Source organism: Pleuronectes platessa, chromosome 14, assembly GCF_947347685.1.
Source record: "Pleuronectes platessa chromosome 14, fPlePla1.1, whole genome shotgun sequence".
In the NCBI taxonomy this organism is placed as follows: Eukaryota; Metazoa; Chordata; class Actinopteri; order Pleuronectiformes; family Pleuronectidae; genus Pleuronectes; species Pleuronectes platessa.
Genome location: NC_070639.1, coordinates 20,899,035 through 20,925,495, shown reverse-complemented (window position 1 = coordinate 20,925,495; position 26,461 = coordinate 20,899,035). Strand labels below are relative to the sequence as shown.

The following is a 26,461-nucleotide window of genomic DNA, read 5'->3' as shown; positions in this document are numbered from 1 at the left end:
AAGCCATGGCTTAGATCAAGAAAGAAAAACAAAAAAAGAAAGTCAAATACAACGTGCAGCACCTCCCGAAGCTTGTCCCGAGACCCAGGCAAGAGGGGGGGGGGGGTCCACATGAGCCCCCCACACCGAAGTGTTCAAGAATGAAATGAGAGATGAGATAAAATAACTTATGAATGGAAGGGATGGATGAATGGAGACAGGAATCATCATGTGTTCACTTATCTGCCCTGTGCTGAGTTTCCTCTTCCAGTCAGTGAGTCAAACAGGGCCACAGCTTTTCAACATTAGTTTCTTTAATACAGGGGCCCACAACATGTAGTCTCATCTAAGCAACGGACCCAAATAACACACATTAAAAGTTTTGTTTAACTATTTTTAACTTCTCTTTCTTTTCAGCACTAGATTTACATCCTGAAGATTTTACGCATCTTTAAATTAAAGTTAGTTAATTTTTAGCAAGTATATATATATAGAGCGATTTATTTTTTCAGGTCCATAAACGTTGGTTTTACTTGACAAAGACCCTGTGTCTCTAGGCTACATTTCACCCTAAGCTGGCTACAATCACTGATCAAGAAAATAGACATAAGACTTTATAATTTTCAACTTGTAAAACACGACTTCTGTGGGAAACATAAAAAAACGACTGAGCGGAGTAAAAACCATGATTTCCAGTTTTAAAAACATAAAATGAGCAGATGAAAAAACACCATCGGTTAAAAATCGTACAAATAAAAAGGAGAAGACGTGGTGGAGGCTCGAGTCCCCGGAGGAATGAGAGATGAGTAGCTATGGATGACTTGAGAAACTACGCCCGTCGATTTCCACAAGTACAAAGTGCACGTGCGCTGACACGTGGGACGGAGGTAAGTGTCTGTGTGGGCTGGCTGTTAATAAGGGGGCTCTCTTGCTTTCAGGCCTGGGTCAGGTTGGGGGGGGGCAGAGATCGGGGAGCGGGTGTTAGGAATCCCTTGGTCCCTTGACTCCCTCAGGAGCAGAGGCTGAACTGGTCTTGCTCGATGGGCTTTTTGACCCACGCCCCCAGGCCGGCCTTGTGGAAGGCCTTGATGAGAGCCTGCTTGGCAGAGTGGTACTCTGTGGCCGCCTGCTTGGCTTCGTGGTACGAGCTGGGCTTGAGCACCTTGATCCGCAGCATGGAGGACAGCTGCGGGGGGGGGGGGGGGCAGAGACAGAGAGTAGGAAATGTCATGAATAAAAAATTACACAGGTCATACAGAGGTCATAACAGCGGCTGCAGCTCAGTTCTCTCTCTCTCTCTAGAGGTTTTCAGACATGAACGTGCACAGACTTTCTCCGGAGGTGGTCTTTCACACGTGAACATTGCAGCAGGAGATTCTCCACTCAGGGCCTAACGTCCTAATTCCACTGTGGAGATCACATGTCTCTGTTTACAGCACATCGTCTCCAGCGTCGGCTCTTATCACTAAAACTTCTTCTCAGGAGATTCTGCAGCTCAGAGCATTTTCTGAAAAGCAGCTTCTCTCTGTTTCTAGGTCTGTGTTTGAAAATGTTCAAGGCAAGACAAGAAAGGAATTATGTATGAATTCAAGACGGATTCTCCTCAATCTAATTTTAAGGTTGGTTTTATCAGGTGTTCGATCGACCCCACAGTGTCTTTCAGTTCATATCGGACAAATAAGGTCCCAGCAGGGGCTCTGGGAACCAAATGTTATGCTTCTACTGGAATTCATAGAGCTGTTCGGCCTCTACGCCACGCTCTTTTGGTATCAAAATGAAAATGCAGTCTGCTCCTTCAGCCTCATTGAGGGGCAATGTCTCAGACAGCCTCCTCCTCCTCCTCCTCCTCCTCCTCCTCCTCATCATCATCATCATCACTCATCCAGCACGAGGGACAGATTCCAGTTGGCCAGGGGGAGTTTCCAGATTCAACCATTAAAATTAATATGATATGTATCATACAGGTATTCTGTGTTGAAAATATGGTGAAAATATTGTTTATACATGTATGATATCTTTTAAAAGTATTTCTCTCTGACATTACTAAGTAGAAAAATAAAATAATATGTCAAATGATTCAAGGGACATATGTGGTGGGTCCTCGGCTACGAAAAAATTGAAACCCTCTGGTCTAGTGCCCCATTCACAGAGAATGATTTAAACTAAAAGAGTTTGATGACATAAATGCAACCCGGTGTTTTGCAGTTCCACGTATTGCATTTGAACACTGCTCACACAATAGAGCAGGTTACTTCTCAGGAAATGAAATGTCAAATGCCTTGTTGTTATTATCAAATTGTAATACTGTTGCATAAATGGGAAACCAAAGTTACATTGTTTAAAATTGCATTTTAATTTGCAACTAGGAATTAACATTAGAATGCTGTCATCTGTACAGAAGAGTTCGAGTAAAATGTCAAACAGCTTTTTCCATTTTCATTTTCATGGTTGTGAAACACCGCGATGTGAAAATGAATATGCAAATGTGATTATTGTATTTTTATTCAAACAACCAATACATACATTATGTCGGAAATGATGCTACCGTGGAGTTATAAGTTTACATTATCATTCTACTACAGTCTGCTGTACGCTTTCAGAAACGTGAGGACGAGAGGAGGGAACCAGGAAAAGCAGCTGGCGACCAGAAATGCTTCAGTACAATTACCTTGGAGTGTAGACGCACCCAGCGGCTGTAGAGGACGTGCTTGCAGAGACGTGAAGCGCGGCCCATGTCGTCCTTGCCCGTGGTGGCGTTGATCACCTCCAAGGCCTGGTCTCCCACCGTCCAGTTCACGCTGAAGTTTGGCGCCTTGCCTGGCTGCCTGGCCTCCGCGTTGCTTATTCCTTCAAACCAGAAACAGACATGGTCAATGAGTGAACAAGACAAAACATGAAAACAAACGATTATTTTGTCCCAACATGAAAAACATTAAACTGATTGTTCAGATCTTATTTCCCCTTCCTCCAAACTTTCTGTGAGACCCACAGCAGCGGAACCCCCCCGCTACTCCGCTGCATGGATGCATTAAACAATGGATGAGGTATCCAAACACTGGAGCTTATTTCTTCAAATGAGAGTTGCTCCCACGGCTCCACTGTCTTCAAACAGCATTTTCTCTCTTTAAGTTTGCGTTACTCGGTGGAGACAAACAGCATCATCCACCCAGGAGGACGGAGCCCACTCTCCTCCAGCACATTATGGGGCCTCGGCCTCTACTGTATCTCAAGCATAAATGGAAGATATATGGATGCCATAAATCCCTGAGTTTTGCTGAGTGTGTCTGTGTGTGTCTGTGTGTGTGTGTGTGTGTGTGTGTGTGTGTGTGTATGTATTAAGCGCCTTGGTTCCATTTGGCAGCCCTTGTGGCAGAGGATGATTTAAAGGGGATGAAACCCTCAGTGATCTAGAGCCACAGCCCTTCACCGCTAAAAACTCTCTAAAGCGGAAAAGGTTAATAACCCCCCTACTATTATATCCTTTCCCCCTCGACCATTGAGAGAGCGAGCAGGGAGGAGGAGCAGGCAGGAAGAGCAGGGAGGAAGAGCAGGGAGGAGGAGCAGGCAGGAGGAGCAGGGAGGAGGAGCAGGGAGGAGGAGCAGGGAGGAGGAGCAGGCAGGAGGAGCAGGCAGGAGGAGCAGGGAGGAGGAACAGGGAGGAGGAACAGGGAGGAGGAACAGAGAGGAGGAACAGGGAGGGGGAGCAGGCAGGAGGAGCAGGGAGGAGGAACAGGCAGGAGGAACAGGGAGGAGGAACAGGGAGGAGGAACAGGGAGGAGGAACAGGGAGGGGGAGCAGGCAGGAGGAACAGGCAGGAGGAACAGGGAGGAGGAACCGGGAGGAGGAGCAGGGAGGAGGAGCAGGGAGGAGGAGCAGGGAGGGCTGCACGTACATCCAGCCTCTTTGACATGTCATCGCTTCGGATCTAATCAAATGACCACAGTTTCCCTTTTGCAGTCGGATTCTGACAGATGGAAATAGATGTTCATGTTATAACATGTTTTATACAGTTTTGGTCATGAATATAAACATCGTTGACTAATACCCCCACTGCTTATTGTTCGACCTGAGCTGAAGCCGGTCCTTAAGTCGATTAGAGCCTTTCTGCTCTTGACCCTTTGAAATCTGCAATAGAAATGGTCCATCAGTTGCCTACTTAGTTGTTTCCCCTCGAGACTGAGGTTTTTCAGTGTGAGAGCAGGGTTTATTGATTTTATGATTAGATTTTGCATTGCATTACACTCCAATAGCCCCTCATTCGTCATCACTACACCTGGCTTATATTGGCCGGGTCATTTTGACAGACTGGTTGCACAAACGATCCAAGCGCAGACGTTTCAACACAGAGCGAGAGAGAGAAGAGCTTAACCTCAGGCACAGACAATTTGTCCAAGCAACAAAACATGCGAGAACAAGCCCACAGCTGGAGCACAAGATTTGTGGAAGAGCACATCATCTGAACGTCCTGCTCTCAAACTCAACGACCACATTCAAACCATATCTCCACTGGGGTTTAGATGTTATTTCCTGGCATTTTTCTAATGTGTCATATCATTAAGTGTTATGGTTATGGTTGTCGGTAAAAAACTGGGACATAAATGCTATAATTAACCAGAATATCTTGTAAGAAATCTGTCAAGTTGCAGGAATTATGGTCTACCCCTCTGTTCCTGAGTTATGTTGTTGATTCCTGTGTTTTTGATTATGATAACACAGTGAGGTTTACATTTGAACTTTTTTGACCTTTCAATCTGTTAATTCTTGAATTTAAGTAAACATTTAAAGAAATTCCCTGGGGTTCTTCCTGAGATATTCAGTTAATGAGATGGACCTGAACAAAAATGAAACCTACGACCACGACCGTCACCGGTGCAGAGGCACAAGCTAGAAAAAAGCCAGATTCATGGTCTTTGTGACCATTTTTAAAAGGTCAAGCCAATGCTGATAATTTACAAAATGATGAAGCTATTTAAATATGGCAGGAACAAGGTAAATGTCAGCTCAGATCAAACACAAGAAAAGCAATAAGTGTCTTCTTGCCACAGACTGACCAGCAACGGGGATAACCAGGTTCACTGCTGAGGATTACTGTCGTCCTCTCTCGCTATTTAGAGAATCAGGAGTTTGACTAGCAAAGATCAACAAGGCGAGCCCTGATCCCCTCACAACATGCAAATGAGAACATCTCTCAAGTTAAATTTCACCACATTAGAGCAGAAATTCCAGATCAGAGAGGAGTGTTTACCGCTGAGTAAAGGCTTGTTGAGACTGAACTGCTGGGGCAGGTCCTCGATTTCTGCGATGCGCTGGTACATGGCCCGGGAGAGGTGGTCAGCGTGGTAAAGGCTGCCGAGGATGATGCTGGAGAAGTAGATTGGCTCTGAGAAGTAGCTCATCAAGGAGCCCTGGAGGCCCATCACATTCCATCTGCAGCAGGAAAAACAAACCACAATTTAGATTACATGAAAGTGGGAATATCATTGTTTTTTTTGTGGGGATTATTCAAGAATTTGCTTGCAGGATTTTGAGTTCACCAAATGACCTTTCTGTGGACATAGTTTGTGTTCATAGTATCAGAAAACTTCCAGTACAGTTAACATCTAATCTCTTCAACATTTTTCATGTTCATCAGACTGTGGTTGCTCGCAGGTCTCTAGTTTGTGTGGAAAGCAAAAGAACACACTGAACGAAATGCATCAGCTATCGGCTTTTTAATTCATCGGCATTCATATGCAGATTGCTGTTAATAGAGATTAACCAAATGTCATCTGGACCTGAAAAAGGGGGCTTTTCTTAAAGCAATGAAAAAGTTCAGGGATTATACAAAGAAATATGGTAATGTGGTATGTGCACATTGCAAAGTGGGAACACACAACCATCAAGGCAGCACGAGCAAAGTATATGAGCATGCAGCCAGTTTACGTAATCTACCGCACACAATCCTACAGTTGTGTACACTGTAAGGTATCCAATTTCATTTTCTACAAACGTCTGTGTATTTCTATGATGTGTCATTAGCCATCTCTCTCCAGTCCTTTTCCCATTGACATGCTCTGTGAAGCGTTGCCTGCCAACCTCATGGTCATGGAGGGGGTAGAGAGAGAGAGGGCGGAGAAAGGGGGAAGAGAGAGAGAGAGGGGGGAGAGAGGGAGAGAAAGAGAAAGAGAGAGAAAGAGAGAGAGAAACGGTGAAAGTGGAAGTGTGAGAGTAAAGAGAGGATTGAGCACGCAGTTGGCAGAAGGAAAAGGTACTAGTGTAAATCTTTAAAAACAGGTTTTACATATGTATTATAATAATAATAATAATAATAATAATTGGGACCATGGCCCTCAGTAGAGTGCATGCCTCCACCAAGCACAAACAGTTCCCTTATAGAAAACCACATTTTAACTGGATCTGCAGAAGATTGCAGAGACTCAATATCATTCCCCTGATGTTTTCCGAATTCTTGCAGCAAGATGCATGAATTATTCTCTGAGAAATCAGTTGTTTCAAGATGTTTCAAAGAAAGTGAAAAGAAAATTCCTGCATCTGCACCAAAATGTATCGCATTCCTCCCTGCACCAACCTTTGTGGTAAATCCATCCAGTGGTGTTTCTGAAAATCTCGCTCACAATCTAACAAACCAACCGACAAAGGATCGATATCTTTTGGAGGCTGCTGTGGCTCAGGAGGTACAGCGGGTGGTCCACTAACCAGAGGGTCGAACAGCCGCACATAGACGCACAGTAAGACTGTGTGTGTGAATAGGTGAATGAGGTCATCAGGACTAGAACGCTATATAAATCCAGAGATAATAAGAGAAAAGATCGACAACACAAGACACGGAGAGTGAGATGATGACCGTGAGCTCCTCTCGTTCCCTCTGTCGCTTCAGGCTGTTTGAGAGTGTGTGAAATTACCAACATGGACCTAGAACAATAAGGAATATGCAATAAGCATAAGACCTCTGGCTACACAGAGGGTCCATTGTTTCCAAATGCAATATGCTCTCTGCGTCTGTGTGTGTGTCTGTCTGTGTGTGTAAGGAAGAGCGTGACGTTGTGTGTCAAACTGAGGCAGAAATCTGAATTTATAACTGCAAGCTGTAAAACAGTAGTATTTCGGGCCACACGAAACACACACGCAAAAAATGTTTCCATCACAACAGAGTTACAATCTGGAGGACGCACAGGCACGCACACACACACGAACATGACCCGTAAGAGCCTGTTTGTCAATGAGCTCTTTCAGATAACTGGGAACAAACAGACACGAGGCCGAGAAGCGCTTGTTCCCGTTAAAGATGAAGGGCTGAGCGGGTGATCAAAAGAAAACGAGACGAGAGGAAACAAAGGTTGAGGAGGGAACATTGGTGACGTGGGTCAAAGTGACACAGGAACAGAGGCAGGTGGGCTAAAGATTCGTAAAAGCTCTGTCTTTGATTCGTCAACGTCATTTGCCAAACGGCAAAAGGGTTAATTTCTATTTCTGTACAGCAATTTTAAAATAGTTCACGTTTTTGCTTGTTATCAGGCCTGAAAACAGCCCCCATGACTACATGAACGCTCTCCCAACCCATTTTACCCTCTACTGACTTGGATCCCTCCGCTCCAAACAGCCCCCCGAAAAAAAAAAATCTGAATCACTGCTACCATTACTGACACCGCTGAAATGGCAAAAACCCTCTCACACAGTGCAAACAGCATCCGCTACACAGTAGACATCTCCCTCATCAAATACACGCTCGGCATTCAATCACTCTGTGCGTTCAGGCAAGGTATTGCGATCGGGGAGGAAGAGGAGAAGGGAGCGGGCTGGTGGGAAGAGTTATGGAGAAGTTTTATCGTTCATCACAGTGGCGGCACACTGTTGCCTTGAACATGGACAGAGACTAAAGACGCTATGATCTGCCTGCTAAAAGCGGCCCCGGGGACAGAGGGACCATCAATCCAGCTCCACCCGTCACTCCCCGAGGGGAAAACGATAGACCTGAGATGACAGAGCGAGGAAATAATGCACTTCATCGCAGTACGAGTAAATAAAACACGTGAAGAATCATGAAACATTAAGTTTTTTATGGTTTCACTATGAAGGTTCAGGGTTTCTGCAGTGTTCACTAAATAACTACTGTTTTAGGACCTTTCTAAACCAGCACAGAATGTGATTAAATGCATTTTTCATGGTCATACCAGTACATTGCTAGAAATATATTGGATCAGTTAACATTACCTGCACCCAGAGGCAACCGCCAACTACAACCAAGCTCATTTATATATATATATATTTCTAAAGACAACAGTATCCATCTTTTATTAAACAAATTCTTTGTAGGACAGAAAGAGTATATTCATAGAGTCGTGTATAAGAAACAATAAAAACAACAAATGAACAAAACTCCTTCTTGTTCTAACTAAATAGTAATTAGGTAGTTGATCAGCGGCATCATTACAAGTGAGAGTAGTAATCTGTCAATAATAATAAATTACCTTGCGATTTTGTCACTGCATGACATCGTGAGTAGCCGCTCCCCTTGCAGCACGCCGTCCCAGGTCTGGATGGTGTTGCTCGACCTCACTGGGATGGTTCCTTCCCCCGACTCGATTTTGGTCCTTAGCTGTCCCCGCGCTTTCCGGTTAGGATGTCTGTCTCCTTGGTCTGAGCGAGACAACACAGAGACAGGGAATAAAGACGGGGACTCACATTAATATGCTAAACTTTAGAGGGAACCAGCTCCTTGAGACAAGATAAACCAGTCAGACTAACGATTGGATTATGGACATATTAATATGCAAATATCTACAATTGATCTCCTCCTGTCGTGTTTCAGAAAACATAGATTTTAGCAAATGAAAACAAAAACATTGCTTCCATACAAGCATGACCTATTATTTTTATTATGTTATCAATGTTTTGTGCTCTTTCACAAGCAGGCGCCATCCATTCGGTGACTAATTGAATGTGGCTGTTTTCTATTCAGTCTGCCATGTGTAACAGAAAACACTCTGACAAGAGTAAGAGGGAGGTTAATCAGACAGACAGAGTGGGCTGGCTGGGCGGAGGAAAGACTGATAGAGACAGACAGAGAATGACAAAAAGCTCTAATTACTCGAGCCTTGTTTAAACGGGTCTGTAATGTGTATTTGGACATCGGAGCAAAATTATAATTAAATGAAACCAACCATAAGAGGAAAACCTGCAAATCTAATTAAAACGAAATAAACTGCTGCTCAAACTGAATTTTTTCTGAAACCAAGACAAGAACAAATTATAAACAGGCCGGCAGAGCCGAGGAAGAGGAGGAACGAGGCTGGACGTGTGTGGATGTGCTGCGGTGGTTTGCAAACCTTCTACGGCGGCCTCGTGCGGAGAGAAGATCCTGGCGTCTCCGCAGGGCGAGGTGCTGATGTAGAGGTGGAACTGAACATTGTCCTTTAACCTGTAGCCTTCCTTGTCACAGTGCAGGAATATGGAATTGTGGTGGTCCTCCTTGGTGTTGCTGTGATGAAGAGAAAAACATGGCGGATTCAATCAGGGCTGACGAACCACCACTAAACCTGTACTGGTTTCATTGGTGGATTAAAGACAGACATCTAAACAAGAAAACTTCCAACATATACAACGACATAACACAACAACCCTAAAGCTGTCCTGTGATTATAGAGCAAACATGTCCCATTGTTTACTGACCTGAGGAAGAACTCCAGCTGAGAGTAGAGGTATCTGATGAGCGAGCGTCGGGCGATGATCTCGGCGTGGCAGTCATTGAGCGCCAGGCCGCGGTCACTCATGTACTCACCGTTGATGCATTTAGTTCCTGTGGAGACACAAATGACCTGCGCTTCCTTCACATCTGTCCCTGTTGAGGGGAAAGAGGACAGAGAGGAATCGGTCAATGAACGCAAACACCCAAAGTACCTGCTGCCTAAATTGTACTTTAACGCCCCTTGAGAGGTGGGAAGTGTTTCCACTGTTTCCTCTGTAACAACAGTGTGTTGTTGCTGCTGAAATATGCCGACTGCTGTTTTGTATTTATTTACTAAGGAGGAGGGGGCTCAGTCCTATCTCGTTAAAAACAAACACAATCACCCACCTGTTGGTAAAGCTCACACATCAGAGTTATTATGCTTAACTGATAACGACAACTCAATGATTAGAACTACAGGCTCTCACAGTGAGTGACAGTGAAGTACGACTGACTCATTCATGATTCTCATACACTGCGAAAAGAAAACCTGTAACTGTCCCGTCAATCTCAAAGACCACTCCCTCACAGAGATGTTAACATTAAATTGGGTTTGGATGGGTTTCCTCTACAGGAACATTATCAATGCATGTTATTTTATGAAATTAACATCACATAGTAATGTGGTTAATTCTGGAAAAAGAAAGTTAAGAATAAATAAGTAGAAAAATGTATTAGAGCTAACCTCTAGCTTGGATATTTCTGTTTAAATAAATATCGAGAATTGCTTTAAAGGTTATAATTTTAAGGCAAATATACAAACACAGACTTTTGTATAAAATTTTTGTATATGTGTCTGGAACCATTCATATAATTACAAAAATATTAGATATTATCTAAATATCATTAACACATGTATAACAATTGTTAGTTGTAGGCGATATGTTAATATGTTTTAAGTACTTAAAACTGTCATCTGAGGGAAGAAGTCTGATGTCTAAAGACACATTTTGAGGGCAGAGTAGCTAAAAGTAATATCCCCAGTGGGTTTTGTGGGAACATTGGGAATAGTTACAATTTGAGCTTGAGGATCGTGAAAGTTTGTAGAAAAATTATAGAGCAATAGGGAGTTTTTGATATAAGGGTGAAGCAGTTTAGTGCTTAAAAATCAAAGTTCTTTAAAATGATGATAAATGATACAGAGAGACAGTGTAGGTTGCGTAAAAAACAAGAGACATATGATTAGGGTTGGGCCGAAATCAGTACTTTTAAAGGTACCAACAAAATTCTGTTAACGTTAAATCAAATCGGTGTGAAGTTCCAGTACTTGTGAGCACATCTTGATGAAAGAGTGATGTTAACGTGACTGAGAGTAAAAGAAAGAGCATATGTTAGATAAAGAGAGAGAGAGAGCGAGACCATGTGACTTGCCCCTGGAACGGGTTCAAGCCAAGCTCATCTCTGATCAGTGCACACAGTCGAAAGTGATCTCAAGTGTGGTTACACTTTACGATAATTGACGCAGACAATGCTTGATGCAATATGTGTAAAGCAAAATTCAAAGCTGGCCAAGGCAACAAACATAACACATATCTCAAAACTGATGAGTACCGTGTTTGACAGCCTGAAAGCTAAGTCCCCTGCTGTAGCTAACGCTTTGGGGTTATCTCTCCTCATGGACAGATAAGGAGGAGCCGAAATGAAGCCTTTTGAGTTTGGTTTTTACAGGTTCAGTAGTAAAAGTGCTTGTGCTTTAGGAAGATGCCAGGTTCTCAGGAGGAACTTACAATGAAAAGTGATTTTAAGGATGGTTTCTGAAAAGTACTCTCTTAAAGCTCAGCTGGAAAAGCGTCAGGGGAGCAAGTGGAGAGTTTCATAATGGAGACAGTTTTGAAAAGTTCACACTCAATGGTTATGACCAAGCTAGTCTTGATACTTGAGTGGGGAAGGATGATTCAATGGGCTGGGTTGGCCGGGTTTCATATATTATATTATATTACACTATGTATGTATTATTAATGTAAAACAATTTCATCACATAAAAGCCTGTTCTAAAGTGGATTAAGATGCTATTACATGATTGAGAGTAGTTGAATAACTATCCACCGTAAGAATAACTATAATTCTATTCTGCATCATCAATGATACTGAACCAATAAAACATTATTATCATCACAATCTTTTAAGATAATAAAGGTTAAAGATCTAAATGCAGAATAATGATCTGTGAGTGTTACAGACTTTTATGTTTTATTCCTTGATATTTCATAGAAGACGTATTACTGTTAAGTGGCATTTTGCTATTTATTTAGTCCAGGTGGAGATGATTTCATCAATCTTATGTTCTGCAAAGGTAAAAAAAGTATCTTGTTATGAGTAAATGTACTTGTATTTCAACCCAAATATGACGGTAATATGTATTTATGCATCACTGAAGCGAGAATATTAGACGTTACACAACATGAAACACTCAACACATTAACTGTCAGTGTTGAGTCGGAGCATAACAAAAAGCACCGACTGTCTCCTCCCCTGAAATGTACCTGTTGTCATGACGACTCCCGCTAGGACTTTCCGTCTCGCATGAGGGGAAGTGAAGTTTTCTGTCAGCTCACTGAACTTATCCACCACCAGGCGAGAGACGGCATCAGCCAGAACCTGGAAACACACACATACACACAGACACACAAACAGCCAGACAAACACACGCATCCACACACACACACCAACACACACACACACACAGGAGCTTGTGTCAGATGTGTCAGCTTACAAAGCGCGTCTGATGTTATCCTCCCCTGGAGCACCATGTACCTGTCACAGCGTTCGCATTCAGCTCCAAACAAGAGTCAGAGTGTTGAAACGGCAACAAGCAAAACTAGGTTGACCCCCTGAGGTATACCTAACTGTCTTTCAAGCAGCGCTGTTTCAGGCTGACAGATATAATTTACCATCTGCCTTCTGGAAGTGAATCACAAAAGGCAAAAAAAAAAAGTAGACACGTAAGAACTTCACATGGCTGAACTTAATACATATTTTGCCTTGGAAAGCCAGCTCCTCTCGCCGGCTCCTTATCCATTGCTAATGTGCTGGCAAATGACGATAACCGAGAGGATAGATGACGGCTGGGTGACCACAAATTAAAGAGATTAGTCCAGTATACTTCCCTGCTACTTTGGAGGCACCCACTCGGAGCCAGATCATTTGAATTTTGAATGCGGAGGTCTTTTATGGGGTGGAAATGAATGTTAATCTCTTGAGGAGCCAAAGGAGTGATAGTACAGAGTTTTAATTTTGGGACAAAAAACATATATGTGCGAACATTTTTCCTTTCAAGAATTTCCCTCATTTCTTGTCATGATATTTCTGAAAGGTCTTTGATGGATTTGATGTTTTTATCAATGACAAGCAAAGTTTACTACAATTGCAATGGAATCCAACCATTAGTCCCTATTAGTGACGTTCCAGATTGAAACAGGCTGTAGAAATTAAAAACAACCTGAGAGAATATTAATGCTGCAGTTAGTGGGGGTGCTATCATTAAAGTGTGTGTGGGGGGGGGGGGGGGGGGGGGGGATGTCAAATAAATCAGTTGACAAGTGGATAGAGTGAGTAAAGAAAGATAAAACGGGTTTGAGGAGGGGACTGTGGACAGCGGTGTCGTGCTGATTAGGTTTGCTGACGTTGTTATCTCACCTCACACACTGACATGGCTCCGACAGTCACCACTAAAGTGACCATCGGGCTTAAGTCCCAGCAAACGTGATGTGACTGAGGTTATAATGATAACCTAAGAGAAGATGACAGATGGAGTAGTTTGGACTGACTGTATATAAAGATGGACGACATGGCAGCTCCCCAAACCTGAAGACTGTGTCTAAATTGCTCCCCTGGTGGCTGGCGGAAGTATAGGTCATTAATCATTAGTCTCCTCCATGATAGTAAATAGAACTTGGAGCAAATTAAAAAGTCATAAAGCACTTAAAATAAATTCGCCATCCCCCAGTTGCTACTGCACAGACTCTAGACTCCAAATGTCATCGGCACAAGATGGCAGCGCTCGTATCTGAGATATCTTTGCTTTATTTTCGGACAGTGGGAGGAAGTGGGGATTCGTTGTCCATCTCAGGTTTACCAGGAACACTTTTGAGTTTAGTTCTGGAGAGATATTCCATCAGCGATAACTGTTTGAGCCGTAACACGAATAAAAACTACAGCAAGCATATAGATATGGAATTGGAACTATAATTCTGATTATCATCATTACAAATATTATATCTGCATCTAATCTGTACTGTGATTAAATCTGTCACTTCAATCAGTCTTTGTGTTTTCATCATTTGTCACTCCTGACTCTTTTAAATTTTAATAAGTGTTTCAAGGTCATGTAATGAAAGAATTGGGTATCATGTCTACGCATTGGTTGTACTATTAATCCCTGAGAAAGAAAGAATGACACCTATTGATGGACATTGAGGTGCTCAGGAAAGTTCTTTTAAATCTTAGCTTCAACCAAAGCATGTTTAAATTATCATATTTGTCAACGAATACCAACAGCATCTTATGTGCGTGAGTCAGCTTGACTCTGGATTCATTCACATGACAACAAGCCTTTAGAAAAAAGGTTTCCTTGGTTCATTCAATTCAGGGAACAGTGTGGTCCAAAATATTCATATTTAAGGTCTGCTACACCTTGACCTGTTCAGTCAATATGGAAACTCAATGACTTTACTGAAGAAAACTGACGCAAATCGTTTTTGAATGCACTAACTGAGGTAAGCATAACATCCTGCACTCCAAATTACTGATCGTCTTCTGAAACAATTTATTAAACAGTTTGTATTATGGTTCAGAAGTTCTCCATGAAAAGTGATATCTTACCTGCGGTAGGTGAAGCTGCAATCCCTCGCTGGGTATGGGTTGCCGGGACGGTGTCTGGTCTAGCTGCATGTTGAAGAGAGCTGACAGGGCGGCTTGCGCTGCCCGGGCTTTAGCCAGCTTCTTGTTGCGCCCTGAGCCTTCAAACGTCTGTGCATCCACTGTTACTGACATCACAAAATTCTTGGCGTGACTCTCCCCGCTCTCTGAGACAAAGTCATATTTGAGGCCTGGCCTGAGCTCATTGAGAATCATGACTGGGTTTTTGCCACTGGAGGGCGAGCTGAACACTGATGGAGGGGGCAATGGGGCCTGGGCAAGGTTGCTGCCAGGTGGTGTGGGCAGTGGATACTCCCCTAGTGAGTTTATGGAGCTGGTACCATTGGAGCCTAGATAGAAGGATTCTTCAGGCGCAGCAGGGGTCTCAAAGCCATTGAAGAGCATGTCTGGGAAGTCCGCTTGGTCAGATGTAAAGTCTGTGTTCACGGTCAGGGTTCGACCCATAGCCAGGTGGGCCTCAGAAGCATTGGGGAACTGGACGAAGGAACGCAGCGCCTTCTCGGCTGCATTCAGTTTAGCCTTCTTCTTTGTGGGGCCCATGCCCTCAAACATCTGTCCATTGACCTCCACAGTCATTACAAAAACTGGTGCATGGACCGGTCCTGTCTGAGACAGCAGTTTGTACTGGAGACCCGGTTTGATTTCGTTCAGCTGCATCAGTGCATTCTTGGGTAGGACCGGCCCCGGTGTTTTCTTGCGTTTCTTGGCCCGGAACTTTGAGTGTGTGTGCCCATTGTTGCCCTCCTCTAGGGGGCGCTTTCGACTGCTCAGCCCGCTTCCATTAGGCAGCTGTTCAGCCACGCCTTGCCCATCTTTGCAGGACAGGTTGTCCAGGTTTCGGTTTTCCTTAACATCGGTGCTGCTTGAACCTGCGGTGCCCAGAAAGAGTAACTTACAACGCCTTCGTTGCAGGATCTTGTAAATGCAAAATTTATAGATTCCTTTATCACTCTTTGGAACTGAACCAATGATTTGTGTTCCTCTATCACAGCAAGAGAAATTGGCTTTTTAATTTAATTGAACATCTTAACCTATAGTTAACTGATATTACTGAAAATAGTAAAACATCTTCAATCGATATATTGTTTCTATACAGATGGTGTATGTTTTTAATTTTGAAATTAAACTTTTTATATATATTTATTAAAATGATATACTCATGGTCACGCAATAGTCTGAGAATTATGCCGTACTGGTACAGGCTTCACAGTGTAATGGGTCTCAAACATAAATGCACAGAACACACCTATACACGCACACACACGTGCACTTTCATCATCTATCCACAATTTTTAATCTCTCGAGTGCCTATAAAGAAATTGGGAACATTCGAAGTGTTCAGTTTTCATCTGTGGTTTCTGAAATATACTGTACAGGGGGGAACACATATCACTAAATCCAGTTAGCAAAGTGGATGGAATATTGGCAAAAATTTTCATTTATAACATCCTTCAGCAAAGGCTTGATAGGTTACTCCTTGCGGTACTCAGGAGAAAGAGAGGCCGCAGTGTGCATGAGTGGGATTGTAGGTTGGGTTGAGGGAGTGCAGGGGAGGAGTGCAGGGGAAGGAGCTGAGGACCAGGCAAACAGGAGAACACATCAAAGAGGCAGGAGGAGGAGACTCCACCTACTGCAGGATCCTACAGGCTTGACCGGTGACACGGTGGGAGGTTAAATTGCTGTTTGGCCAGTTTTGAGAAAGAACAAGTGTCATAACTCAAAGTGAGGAAAATGTGAAATCGTGAACTGTTTCTAATGAGGTGCCGTTCATAAGACCCTGTGCCTCTGAGATCCCCCCCCCCCATGGAGCTTGTCAGAGAGAACAGTGTTTTAAACTGCAATCTGTCCCGACAAGCTGTTACCATCTGCTGACTACAACTGACATGTCTCAAGGCAGAACAAAAACAAACTTGTCCCTACAATCAAGAGCACAAGATGCATCGTTCAATTCAAGAATTCTGAAAACATGCAATACTTTTGGTGTGTTCATGCACAGGGGGTTTCTGCAAATTAAAATAATGACAGGGGAGGGGGGGGGGTGCAGTGTAACTGTGCACAACAGTAGCTATAAGAGGAACTAAAGCCAGAATGGTGATAGGTGAAATTTGTAGATTGGACAAGGATGTGATCTCAGCCGACAACCTTCAATCACCACTTATACATTGTTAACTGGGGGATTTGAGCTGTGGTGGGATATGGTTTTGTTGAAAAGTTAAATTCGGACCTGAAATACAGCTCAAAGTATAAATGATAAAATGCAAACAACAATTAGCTACAGTAAATTTTGTGTAATGGATAAAATTCACAGTCTGCATCTTTGGAATATAGTGACCAATTAGCCAATCAAAAACAAAGGAGAGGTACATTCATAAAACTCTACCATGCTGCACAAACAGTGAATATAATTGCACAAAGAAATAAAAGTCTATCTTCGTTAGTTCATTCAATAATGCATCATCGTAATATTTTTTTAATATTATGATGACTGTCTGCTTCTCAAGAGCCTAAGAATAGATCTGAGGACAAAAGCCTTCGAGCAACAGCCAAGACACCATGCACTGAATCGTGGGGCACACATGCAGTTGTGGTCATTATCATGACAGCATTTGTGTAATCAGCATCCATTAGTAACACAAAGATAGGAAAATTATGTTTGAATCTGTAAGAGCTACAAATCTATGTGGGGGTTGCAAGAACCAAATGATACAGACAAAAAAACAAGCTTGAATGGCCACTTTATTTCAGCGTAACTTGTCTGTTGGGCTTTTGAGTTGTGAGGATTCATGTGATTAAAGAATTTCACGAGCTGCTAAGGTTGTTACAGCAAAGTTAAAAGTTCTTTAATGTTTTCCTCGGGTCTTCCCTCGGTATTAAAGGAATAAGCTCGTGTGAGTTCGGACTGCGTCTCATCTTCAAGTGTATCTTTTGATTGCCAGTCAAACATGCTAGTAAGAGGCCGCCTGCATAAGCACTACAAAGACTTTCTTCTGGCAACTCTACTTATTTGACACAACACAAAACAACATGCCTCTCCTCAGAGCATAGACACCGAGTGTGACACTACAATGAGAAGTATTCATTTTAATTGCAGGTTGCGGCGCTGCTGGGATGATAGCTTCCTTTGAATGAGTGCTGAAGATTGTTAAGGTGAAGTGAAAACACATTCACTCTCGTCTCTCCGCGCCTTCTGAGGCTTGCACACCCAGTTCAAACCCCAAATTGTCTAATTAAAGTTCACTATGCTGGAGTTGAGAGGATTTTCCGAGGAGAGAAATGGAGATAGAGGGAATCTAATGTGACCTGAAGCGTCTCAGATGTGATGATTCATTCTCGCCACAAAGTTCTGGTTACATCAGCGTTGTGTTTTTTGTGTATATGGACTATTTTGTGTCTTGGTTCGGGTCAAATCAGGACAAATTTCAGATAAGATTATGCTCATTGAGGGGGCAACTAATATGAGTACGATAAGCAACACAACACACATAAGAGTGTTTTTCATATGTACGAGTGAGATTTGTATTCAGCTTGATTAGTTTTACGTTATGTTACAATATTCAATAAATTGTGGGCTGGCTGCTCGACTAATGCTTGAGCGGTACAAGTGTTTACACTGATTACACGTTAGCAAAGGACAGGGCAGACAAGGTAACGCATGCAGGAAGACAACAGGAGGGGAATAAAAGAATAAGCAGACATGTAAAAGTAGAGACGAGGAAGAAAGAAAGAAAAAAAAAGGAGAGAAGCCCGATTTGACTCACTCATATTCTCCTCCTCATCCACATCCATGGCGACAGGTTTGTTCTGACCCGAGAGCAGCCTCGCCCCCGCTGCACCTGGAGATCAGAGGACAGAGGGGTGGACTGCGTAAGTTATACACGTGCACATGAACTCATTCAGGCGACCTTGAAAGGCAACAGCGATGATAAATTTCTTGCTCGATGCCCCTGCACGCACGCAAAAAAAGAAACATGCACGCACTCCTCTGTGTAAGTAGCATGTGATGCAGGCATATAAATATTCAGCGAGTGAGAAATATCAAGGTGAGAGAGGAGGCCAGGGCTGACAGGCCTTAATAGCAGGAGCAGTCTATTGTGACTTTAATATCCCTCCGATTAGACCTCATTTCCCATCGCCTGCTGAGAGATATACAGCCAGTGACATGGCCAGGTCCCTCCACCGCCGCACACACCTACCAGCTCGACTTATCCCAAGGTGGAGTGAGCGATTAAGGCCCCATTAGGCAATAACTCTCACACTAACATTGAATGAAATGATTTCCAGTAATCTGAAATGTTTGCTAATGCTGCAAATTACACTAACAGTTAACAATCAACCCTCAGGTTATGTTTAAAAAAAAAATTCAGGCCTGCGTTACATTCAGTTGGCTCTGTTTTGCCTTTTTCTGTCTTGAAACACTGGTGAAATATAAGTTAAAGTAACTTTGTCCCTTTGGTGTTGAGCTGGTCACCTAACATCAGCTTATCAGGGCTTATCAGGTTTATGGGCTCGAGGAGAGGGAACCAAAACAGCTGTGAACCAGCAGCAATGAGCTGAAGGATGCTAAGATGCTCCATAGAGCTGACGGGAGCTGCACATTTTCTGTGATAATTCTCTGGGAGTTTGACAATGTGTGAGCACATTGAGGCAGTCAATTGAATAGTTGATAATATGAAATAATGATCAGCACAGCTTTAATTACTTTTTGCTGAAAACCCAATAAAGAGTGTTTCACCTCTTTAATATTCTGCCCCTCTAATAGACAGACTGACAATAAGTAGTTTACACTAAATTTAGTTTTTTAAATGTCACAAATTCTTCTTTTTTCATTAACTATAATGCAACTCAAACACCAACATGTGCAGTTGGAGATGCAGGTCTGCTAAGCCATTATCTGCGAATATAGCCTCCAACTGAACGTTTGGTTCAAACAGAGATGTGAAGCAGTCACAGAGGACTATTAACAAACTGTTCAAATCTAAAATGTCATTGATCATTTGTTGAATTCGTAAAATTCACTTCTGATAATCATGTGAGTCTACGGGACATAAGTTTCATGATTTCATGAAATCTCCTTTCAGAAAAGCGGCGTCCTTGGGAAAGTTACAGCAATGGTTTCACAATAAACTGCTAATTACAGAATCAATAGTTGGATGCATGTTTAAACTGCATGACTTCCCCCATAAGTCTCCCCCCCAACCACAGCATGATAGAAAATACAGCTCGGAGCTGGGCAGATGAGAGCTCACTGAAGAAACACACTAACCTAGGAAGTTGGTACGAGAGAAAGAGAGAGTGAAAGCAGCAAAGAGGGAATAGACAGAGAGGCACATGACACAAAGAGACAGAGAGAAAGCAGGAGAACGATAGCATTATGATATAGAACAGATTGTGCTGATTCTTCTCTCTCTCTCCACCCGCCTTCCATCAGTGCCCCCATTCCTCAGCCAGACACTTTCTTAAGCTAAACTAAATGGGCTAATTAATCTGGGCTAATGGTGGGTGACAGCAAATATGCTAGCACAATTATCACCCTATTAAAGATTCATATTCCAACCCATAATTGAAGATGAAAAGGTGGGGTGAAGGGAGGCTGGGTGGGAGTAGGTCCAACAAAGTGGAAGATGAGAGTAATTTTTCTCCGGCTGCAGGAGCCAGATGCCCCGAGCTCGCACACACTCATCCAGCAGCTACAACAACCACAGCCACACACAAGACCAGTTACAAGTTGTTGCCTCTGCAGTGCTTTATGCAGCAGGACCTTTGTACCATGCATTTAATGGAAGCTGATACTTTTGGGTTGAGTAAGAGTCATGATCCGTATTAAATAAAACATTCTTTTAATGTTTCAAAAACACCAGTCTATGAGAAAAGCAGAACCTAATCATGATGTAAGGTTACTCAGGCAGAGCAGTGCGCTGTGTGTATGTGTTTTACATATTTATGGACTGCTTCTGTTTTTAAGCTAAATAAAAAAGAAAACATATCAAGTTGTCTGATACTTAGCACTTAGCACTAAGCATGAGCTTAGAAGGCAGCAACCTTTTCTTTAATATGGTCCAGAGACTGGTTTTACCGTCGGTATTTAACATTTGCAAATACAGTCGTATTCGTATTTGACAAAATGTATTCAAATACAACAGAAAACAGTTTGTATTCTACTTCTGTAGTTCTAGAGGAATGGGAATCACTGATACTGCTACAGAGGATATATGTTTTAGAGATGGTCAACGATTGGGAATAAGAGCATATAAATAGACTTTTAGACTGTGATCCGCATAAAATTGGCAAAGAAATGGATGTAAGGTACAGAATATCAAAAATATATATTTTTTGGTGATTTAGCAGCTTCCTTAAGGGTCATTTTCAATTTTGGACATTAATCTAATTTAGACAATTGCATGTATGATGATTTTAGACATTGGTAAAGACAAGGCAGGCTTTGGAGCACACACAACTGAAGCCGAGGATTTCAAAGTGAGTCCAAAGAATAAACAGTGAGGGCTGCCGACTATCTCCCTTTCACATGCATAAATGATTCTGCGTCATCAAGTTGTGAGACGGCTTGGTTCCAGGTAATTTTGAGTGGACGCCAAGGGAGGCAGGGAAAAGAGAAAGATGAGAAATGAGATGAAAAACCTCAAATTCAATCTGGCATGGTTAGGGGGACTGAGGGGAAATAAGGTGGTTTTGATTTGTCTCTCATCCCTCGCTTGCGCTGTGACAGAGCGATAGAGCATCGCCACCGTGGAGGGAGCACCAGCAGCGGCAGACTGACGAGGAGGTGGAATGGGGGGGAGGTGGAGCGAGCGATGGAAAGGTAAAGGTGAGGGAAGAATAGAGACCGAGAGAGATAGAAAACGCAATCCTATTCCAGGTAAAAGAGAATCATTATCTTCTCTAAAACAGAAGGCGATGGAAGGGTCTGCCCTTGGCCGGCTGCGGGGATCAAACCGTCTAAAACAAAGTGCCTATATCGAGGCTACTGTAGGAACTCAGATTTTCTATCAATATTATTTCAGACCAATTAAAAAAAATAATTGAATAAATAATCTTGCTTGCATGAAGAGTTAACCTTTAATAATAATCATTAAAAAAAAGAAACAAAAATCAGATTAGTAGGAGCCTCTGCAAGTGGAGCTTCACAAGCTCTAAGCAAAGATGTGGAAGGAAACCTGTTATGATAAAAGGGCAACAAAGCCCCAAAAATACAATGCATTAACACTGGAGGCAGCTTGAACGGCGTATTTTCTAAGTGCTCCTGTTCCATTCAGCCAAATGCTCAATGCAAACAACATGAAGATCTTTAAATCATATTTTCAATACATGTTTGGCGATGTGTGGTGCGAGCTGGTGTCAAATGGCAACAGCTTGAAGAAGAACCTCTGCTAACACCATGTTCTCAGTGGTGGCTGTTGTATTTGTTGGGGAATATCAGTCAATCAGTCCAGAATCTTCATGTTCTTTCTAAATGTGATTATTTAGGATGCTGCATTGATTAAGCTACAACCTGCTTTATTCTAGTCTGTGTATCACCTCATCTAACTGAGCTTTCACTGCAAACTGTAAGGGACGGCTCTTAAAATACTTGGGACATGGATCAGCCTTTACTAGGAGGGTAGCTTTTCACAAGGGTAGCATCCCTTAACTCTGAATGACTTTGTGCCTCTCTTCACTATCCTATATTCTTTACACTCTCAGCTCTCAGCCTTTTTATTAGGCAGCCAGACCGCCTACATTTGTAAAGCCAGTTCCATCTCTGAGATGCTGATGCACCACCACCTGCTACTATCAGTGGTAGCTTTGAATTTTGGCTTTTACATATTCAAATCCATTTAAACTCCCTCTACATGTTTTCAGATTCGACCACTTTGTATGTTTTGATTTTCACTCTGACATGCTCTTATAAGTGTTATGTTTCTCAACTGTGGTAGGTTTCCTTCCCCCGATGATATTGTTAATATACTTAGTGTCTCACTCGTCCTTTGACATCTATACATCTGTTGCATCGGAGCTTATTCTTTCCCCAGACACCATTATATTGATATTTCCAGCATATTTTTCTAACAAGTCGGATTCTATTTCTCATGATAATTGAAGAAGTTTGAAGAGCATCATTGAGTCCTCCACCTGATTCCTAGATGGTGTTATATTATCTGCAGTGTGGCTGTAAACTGCATCACTGTCTTACCTAACACGGCTGATTTATCTACTTCATGCAAACACAAGATCAATGACCACTTCAGTGCAAACATGTAGAAGAAACATTTTATTGTGGTCACACACAAGCAACAGCTCCAAAAGGGGATAGAAGGTGAAACTGTTGTAATCAGTATCAATGGCAACATGGCAGCTCACCCACAGATGGAATGATGGCTTCTAATTGGTCCCTCCAAAAGATGATAGCCTCTGACTGGTCCAACGCCAAACTCGAGTGTACAGTGTCATCTCACGGAAAAGGTTTGCTCTTTTCGTGCTATTATACAGACACATGGAAAAAGCACTTTGCCTTTGAAAGCATTTATCTCCTTTGCTTTTTACTTTCGTCTTTAACCTTTCACTCACTCTACGCTGGGTCCTCGGTGTTTGAAAACAAACTGGGTTTTAAGAAAAGGCCACAAAGACAGTGCACGTCTGGCGCTGAATCGTAGCCTTTGACAGGCTTCAAAAAACTGATTTTCAGAAATGTTTGACTGTTTATATAAAGTCACAGCTTTTAAAAGCAGGCAGAGCCATTTAAGTCAACTCAGCGACGAAGAATAAACTTGTATTTCTCCTTCTCTCATTGAATGGATGGAATGACTTGCCTACTAACTGAAGCAATCCATTTGATGCTTCGTGCGTCCCATGATTTTTCAGTCTGCAGTGTTGGCAGCATCTTTGGCATCGGCTCATGCTAGGGCCCAGTGAGCCAGCGCATGAGGAAATCTACTGTCACCCAGACCACATTAACAGCATATTAACAAACACACACACACACACACACACACAAACAAACTTTGAGCAGCCTGACGTAGACAAGCTCGAGAACAACCCCCGCTTAGCTTAGCTGCTGTCACCAGCACACAGAGAAGGACAAAAATGCAGCGCTGCACAAATACAGCCAATGTACCGCACATTCTTATCTCCGGGATCTGAATGCTTCGACAAATACATCCCTTCATCCAAACAGGCACGTTACAACCCGGAGTAATTCAGGATCCTTTGATGCCTGTGTGCTGGAGTATGTATTTTAATAGAACTACCCCCCCACCACCACTACCCCAATTCCCCTTCTTTCTTTTTTTTTTTGTTAAAACATGGCTGAATACTGTGTCGCCTGAATGCACAGTAATTGAAGTGTCCAAGCCTAAATAGTTTGCTCTGAAAAAAGCGAAGATAAATGTGTTGCTTTCTCAGATTTTTATCACAGTCATAATGATATCTGTTACAGGACTGGTTTACAGAAGACAAAAAGCGAAATGCGCTCGTTTTCTGATGGGATTTGTTTCACAGTCGTCCCTGAGCAGAAACCTGTGTTGACATCTTTTAAAAGTCAGAACATATATCATGTGGTTGTAAACTTTACAGTGGTTGAAGAAAAAAACTGCTAGATTGCTAAATTATGCTCACAGCTTTTAGAGTTGTGACCAGACTTTTGACAAACCACCCGAGAAACTTACTGTTCAGATATGTTTTCTCAAAAAATACAGAAATTTCCTAATAAGAGAAATGTAAAATTAGTTCTTGTGAATGAATAATCAATGAAGAATTCAAGGAGTAATCCCCTGAGGAGAGAAAAGCTTTCTTTTCTCTTTCATGGTCAGGATGTAAGTTAAAATACAAATTGAAAATTGAAAAACCGTGGACAGCTTAATCTGACGAGGCACTGACCTTTACAACCCATACTTTGAATAGCTGCTATTATTGCAGGAAATATATTTTTAATTCATATTCAATCGTCAATTTACGGGACATAATGCAGTCTATTCACTTTGCTGGAATGGAATGTGCCGAATTTCCAATTCCTTAACTGTGGAGTGTCCCTGAACTGAGCAAGCAATTCATTCAGGGACATCTGTGGCCTGTTTCGTGCTTTTGCCTTAATCATGTACAGTTTGTTTGTCTTAATATTGGAGTTTATAATTATTAACAAACTCTTGATTGTAACTACAGCTGTGTAGAATTACATTATATTGTTGGAAACCATTTAATATACAGCTTATGAATGATAGAGGATTTAATTACGTGCTACTACTGCATTTCACATTAATGCATGTTGTGAGCATGCATGAACTTGCTTGTAGGGTGGTAATTCATGACTTCCATTATTATTAATAACTGTTGAAATTCATTGTAAATTGAAACCTATTACGTGAAATTGCTACAGTGACTAAACCTAATAGACCTCGTAGAGTGTAATGTTAAAACTTTTAGAATCCAGGCTGCTGTACAGGATTAAGTAAGCCACTGTATTATTGTGTTAAAAGTGGAAACACAACAGCAGAAGGTGCCAAGTTTCAGTCGTCGGCACATCCACGGCATCAACTCATCCTCGGTCATTTGCAGCAGACGACTTGCATGGCCGACGGTGTGTTTAACTGACCGCCTCGGTCTGACAGGCTCTCTGGGGTGGTACCGTTTGCAGTACAATGCCAGAGCTCGCTGGGTAATGGACCAACGCAGAGGCTCTGCTGGGGGATAAGAAGGAAAAATGGGCACTGCCTCGGCACACCCACTGTCACTTCAGCCCCTACGGCACAGCTGATTCTGAAGTGCTCAGATTCACCGTTGTTGTCTGTGATTTACCTTTCGCAACATGTCCCATAGTGCATATACAAAGGTGTGTACCATAAATAAGTATAGAAATATTTATATAGCACCTTTAAAAACAAATGATACAAAGTGCAAACGCATCAGTCTTGAGAAAAACAAGAGGAAATACGTCTAAAGTGGAAAGTAAGGACTTCAGGAGTGTGAAGAATTTAAATAATAAAGGTGAGACAAGAAGAATGACAAGAATTTGTCTTTCAGAACATTCAAAACAGACTAAATACATCTGATCTCAGCGATATTCTTTATTTTGCATTAAGCATTATTCCATAAAAGCTTTTAACATTCATAAGAATATTCAAGACTACACTCAGAAGTTATGCCTCATTTTCGACTGTGTGGATTTGTATTTGTTGCAGGGTGTCGTCCTGCAGCTTGAGAACATTCTGACACATCGAGCATCTAATGACTCCCAGCGAGACATATTACTCAGATTGTCACATTCCACTGACAATAACCGTGAGTGTAAAAATATTTGAATCATAAGATGTTCAAACAACTAATCAAACAGCACAAAGGTAACTGTACCACATAACTCCAAAACCACACCTTTACTAGAAGAAACAATTCACTTGTATACAGGATGTAAAACAACATAGAGAAGACTACTGTGGTCCAACCAATTGCCTTAAATCAGTAAGGATCTGACAAGACTAAATTATTATCACTCTTACTAATTGGTTAAAAAACGAATTGCATAAACCCTGAGAATTACAGATTGGTCATTTAAAATGGAATCAGTTCAATTTGCAGCCTTATTCAATGTTTCTTTTCTTTACTTTCTCGGAGCCTCAGATTGGATAAGTAGCTTCGCTGAATGCATCGTATGGAAACTCAATGAAATCACAATATATTTCCCCCAAAATATGAAAAATTTATCTCGGGTAAACTGAGCTGCAGGAGATATGTGGAAGAACAGAAAATCTGTCTTTTTATTATATTCTAGACTTTAATATCTGACAGTGGGTTGTTTATCACCACGGAGCTCTGGAGGTGGAAGTGGGGAGAGGGGGAGGAAGCAGGGGCAGAGTGTATCAATATTAATTTTTTATATGATGGGTTTTATTGGAG

The 26,461-nt window shown here is 42.2% G+C and overlaps 1 protein-coding gene across 2 annotated transcripts in view; it reads right to left on the bottom strand.

The window, feature by feature from the left end:
- Positions 1 to 275: 275 nt before the first annotated feature.
- Positions 276 to 26,461, bottom strand: part of adarb1b (adenosine deaminase RNA specific B1b) — a 104,081-nt gene continuing 77,895 nt past the window's right edge. For both annotated transcript variants that reach the window (XM_053439554.1, XM_053439553.1), the window contains 9 exons: positions 18,340 to 18,414; positions 14,525 to 15,450; positions 12,187 to 12,301; positions 9,649 to 9,817; positions 9,306 to 9,457; positions 8,448 to 8,616; positions 5,225 to 5,406; positions 2,648 to 2,826; positions 276 to 1,165 (listed from right to left, as the gene is read on the bottom strand). In XM_053439554.1, the coding sequence (XP_053295529.1) occupies positions 989 to 1,165; positions 2,648 to 2,826; positions 5,225 to 5,406; positions 8,448 to 8,616; positions 9,306 to 9,457; positions 9,649 to 9,817; positions 12,187 to 12,301; positions 14,525 to 15,450; positions 18,340 to 18,367 (2,097 nt within the window). In that variant the 5' untranslated portion in view covers positions 18,368 to 18,414 and the 3' untranslated portion in view covers positions 276 to 988. The remainder of the gene's footprint in view (positions 1,166 to 2,647; positions 2,827 to 5,224; positions 5,407 to 8,447; positions 8,617 to 9,305; positions 9,458 to 9,648; positions 9,818 to 12,186; positions 12,302 to 14,524; positions 15,451 to 18,339; positions 18,415 to 26,461) is intronic.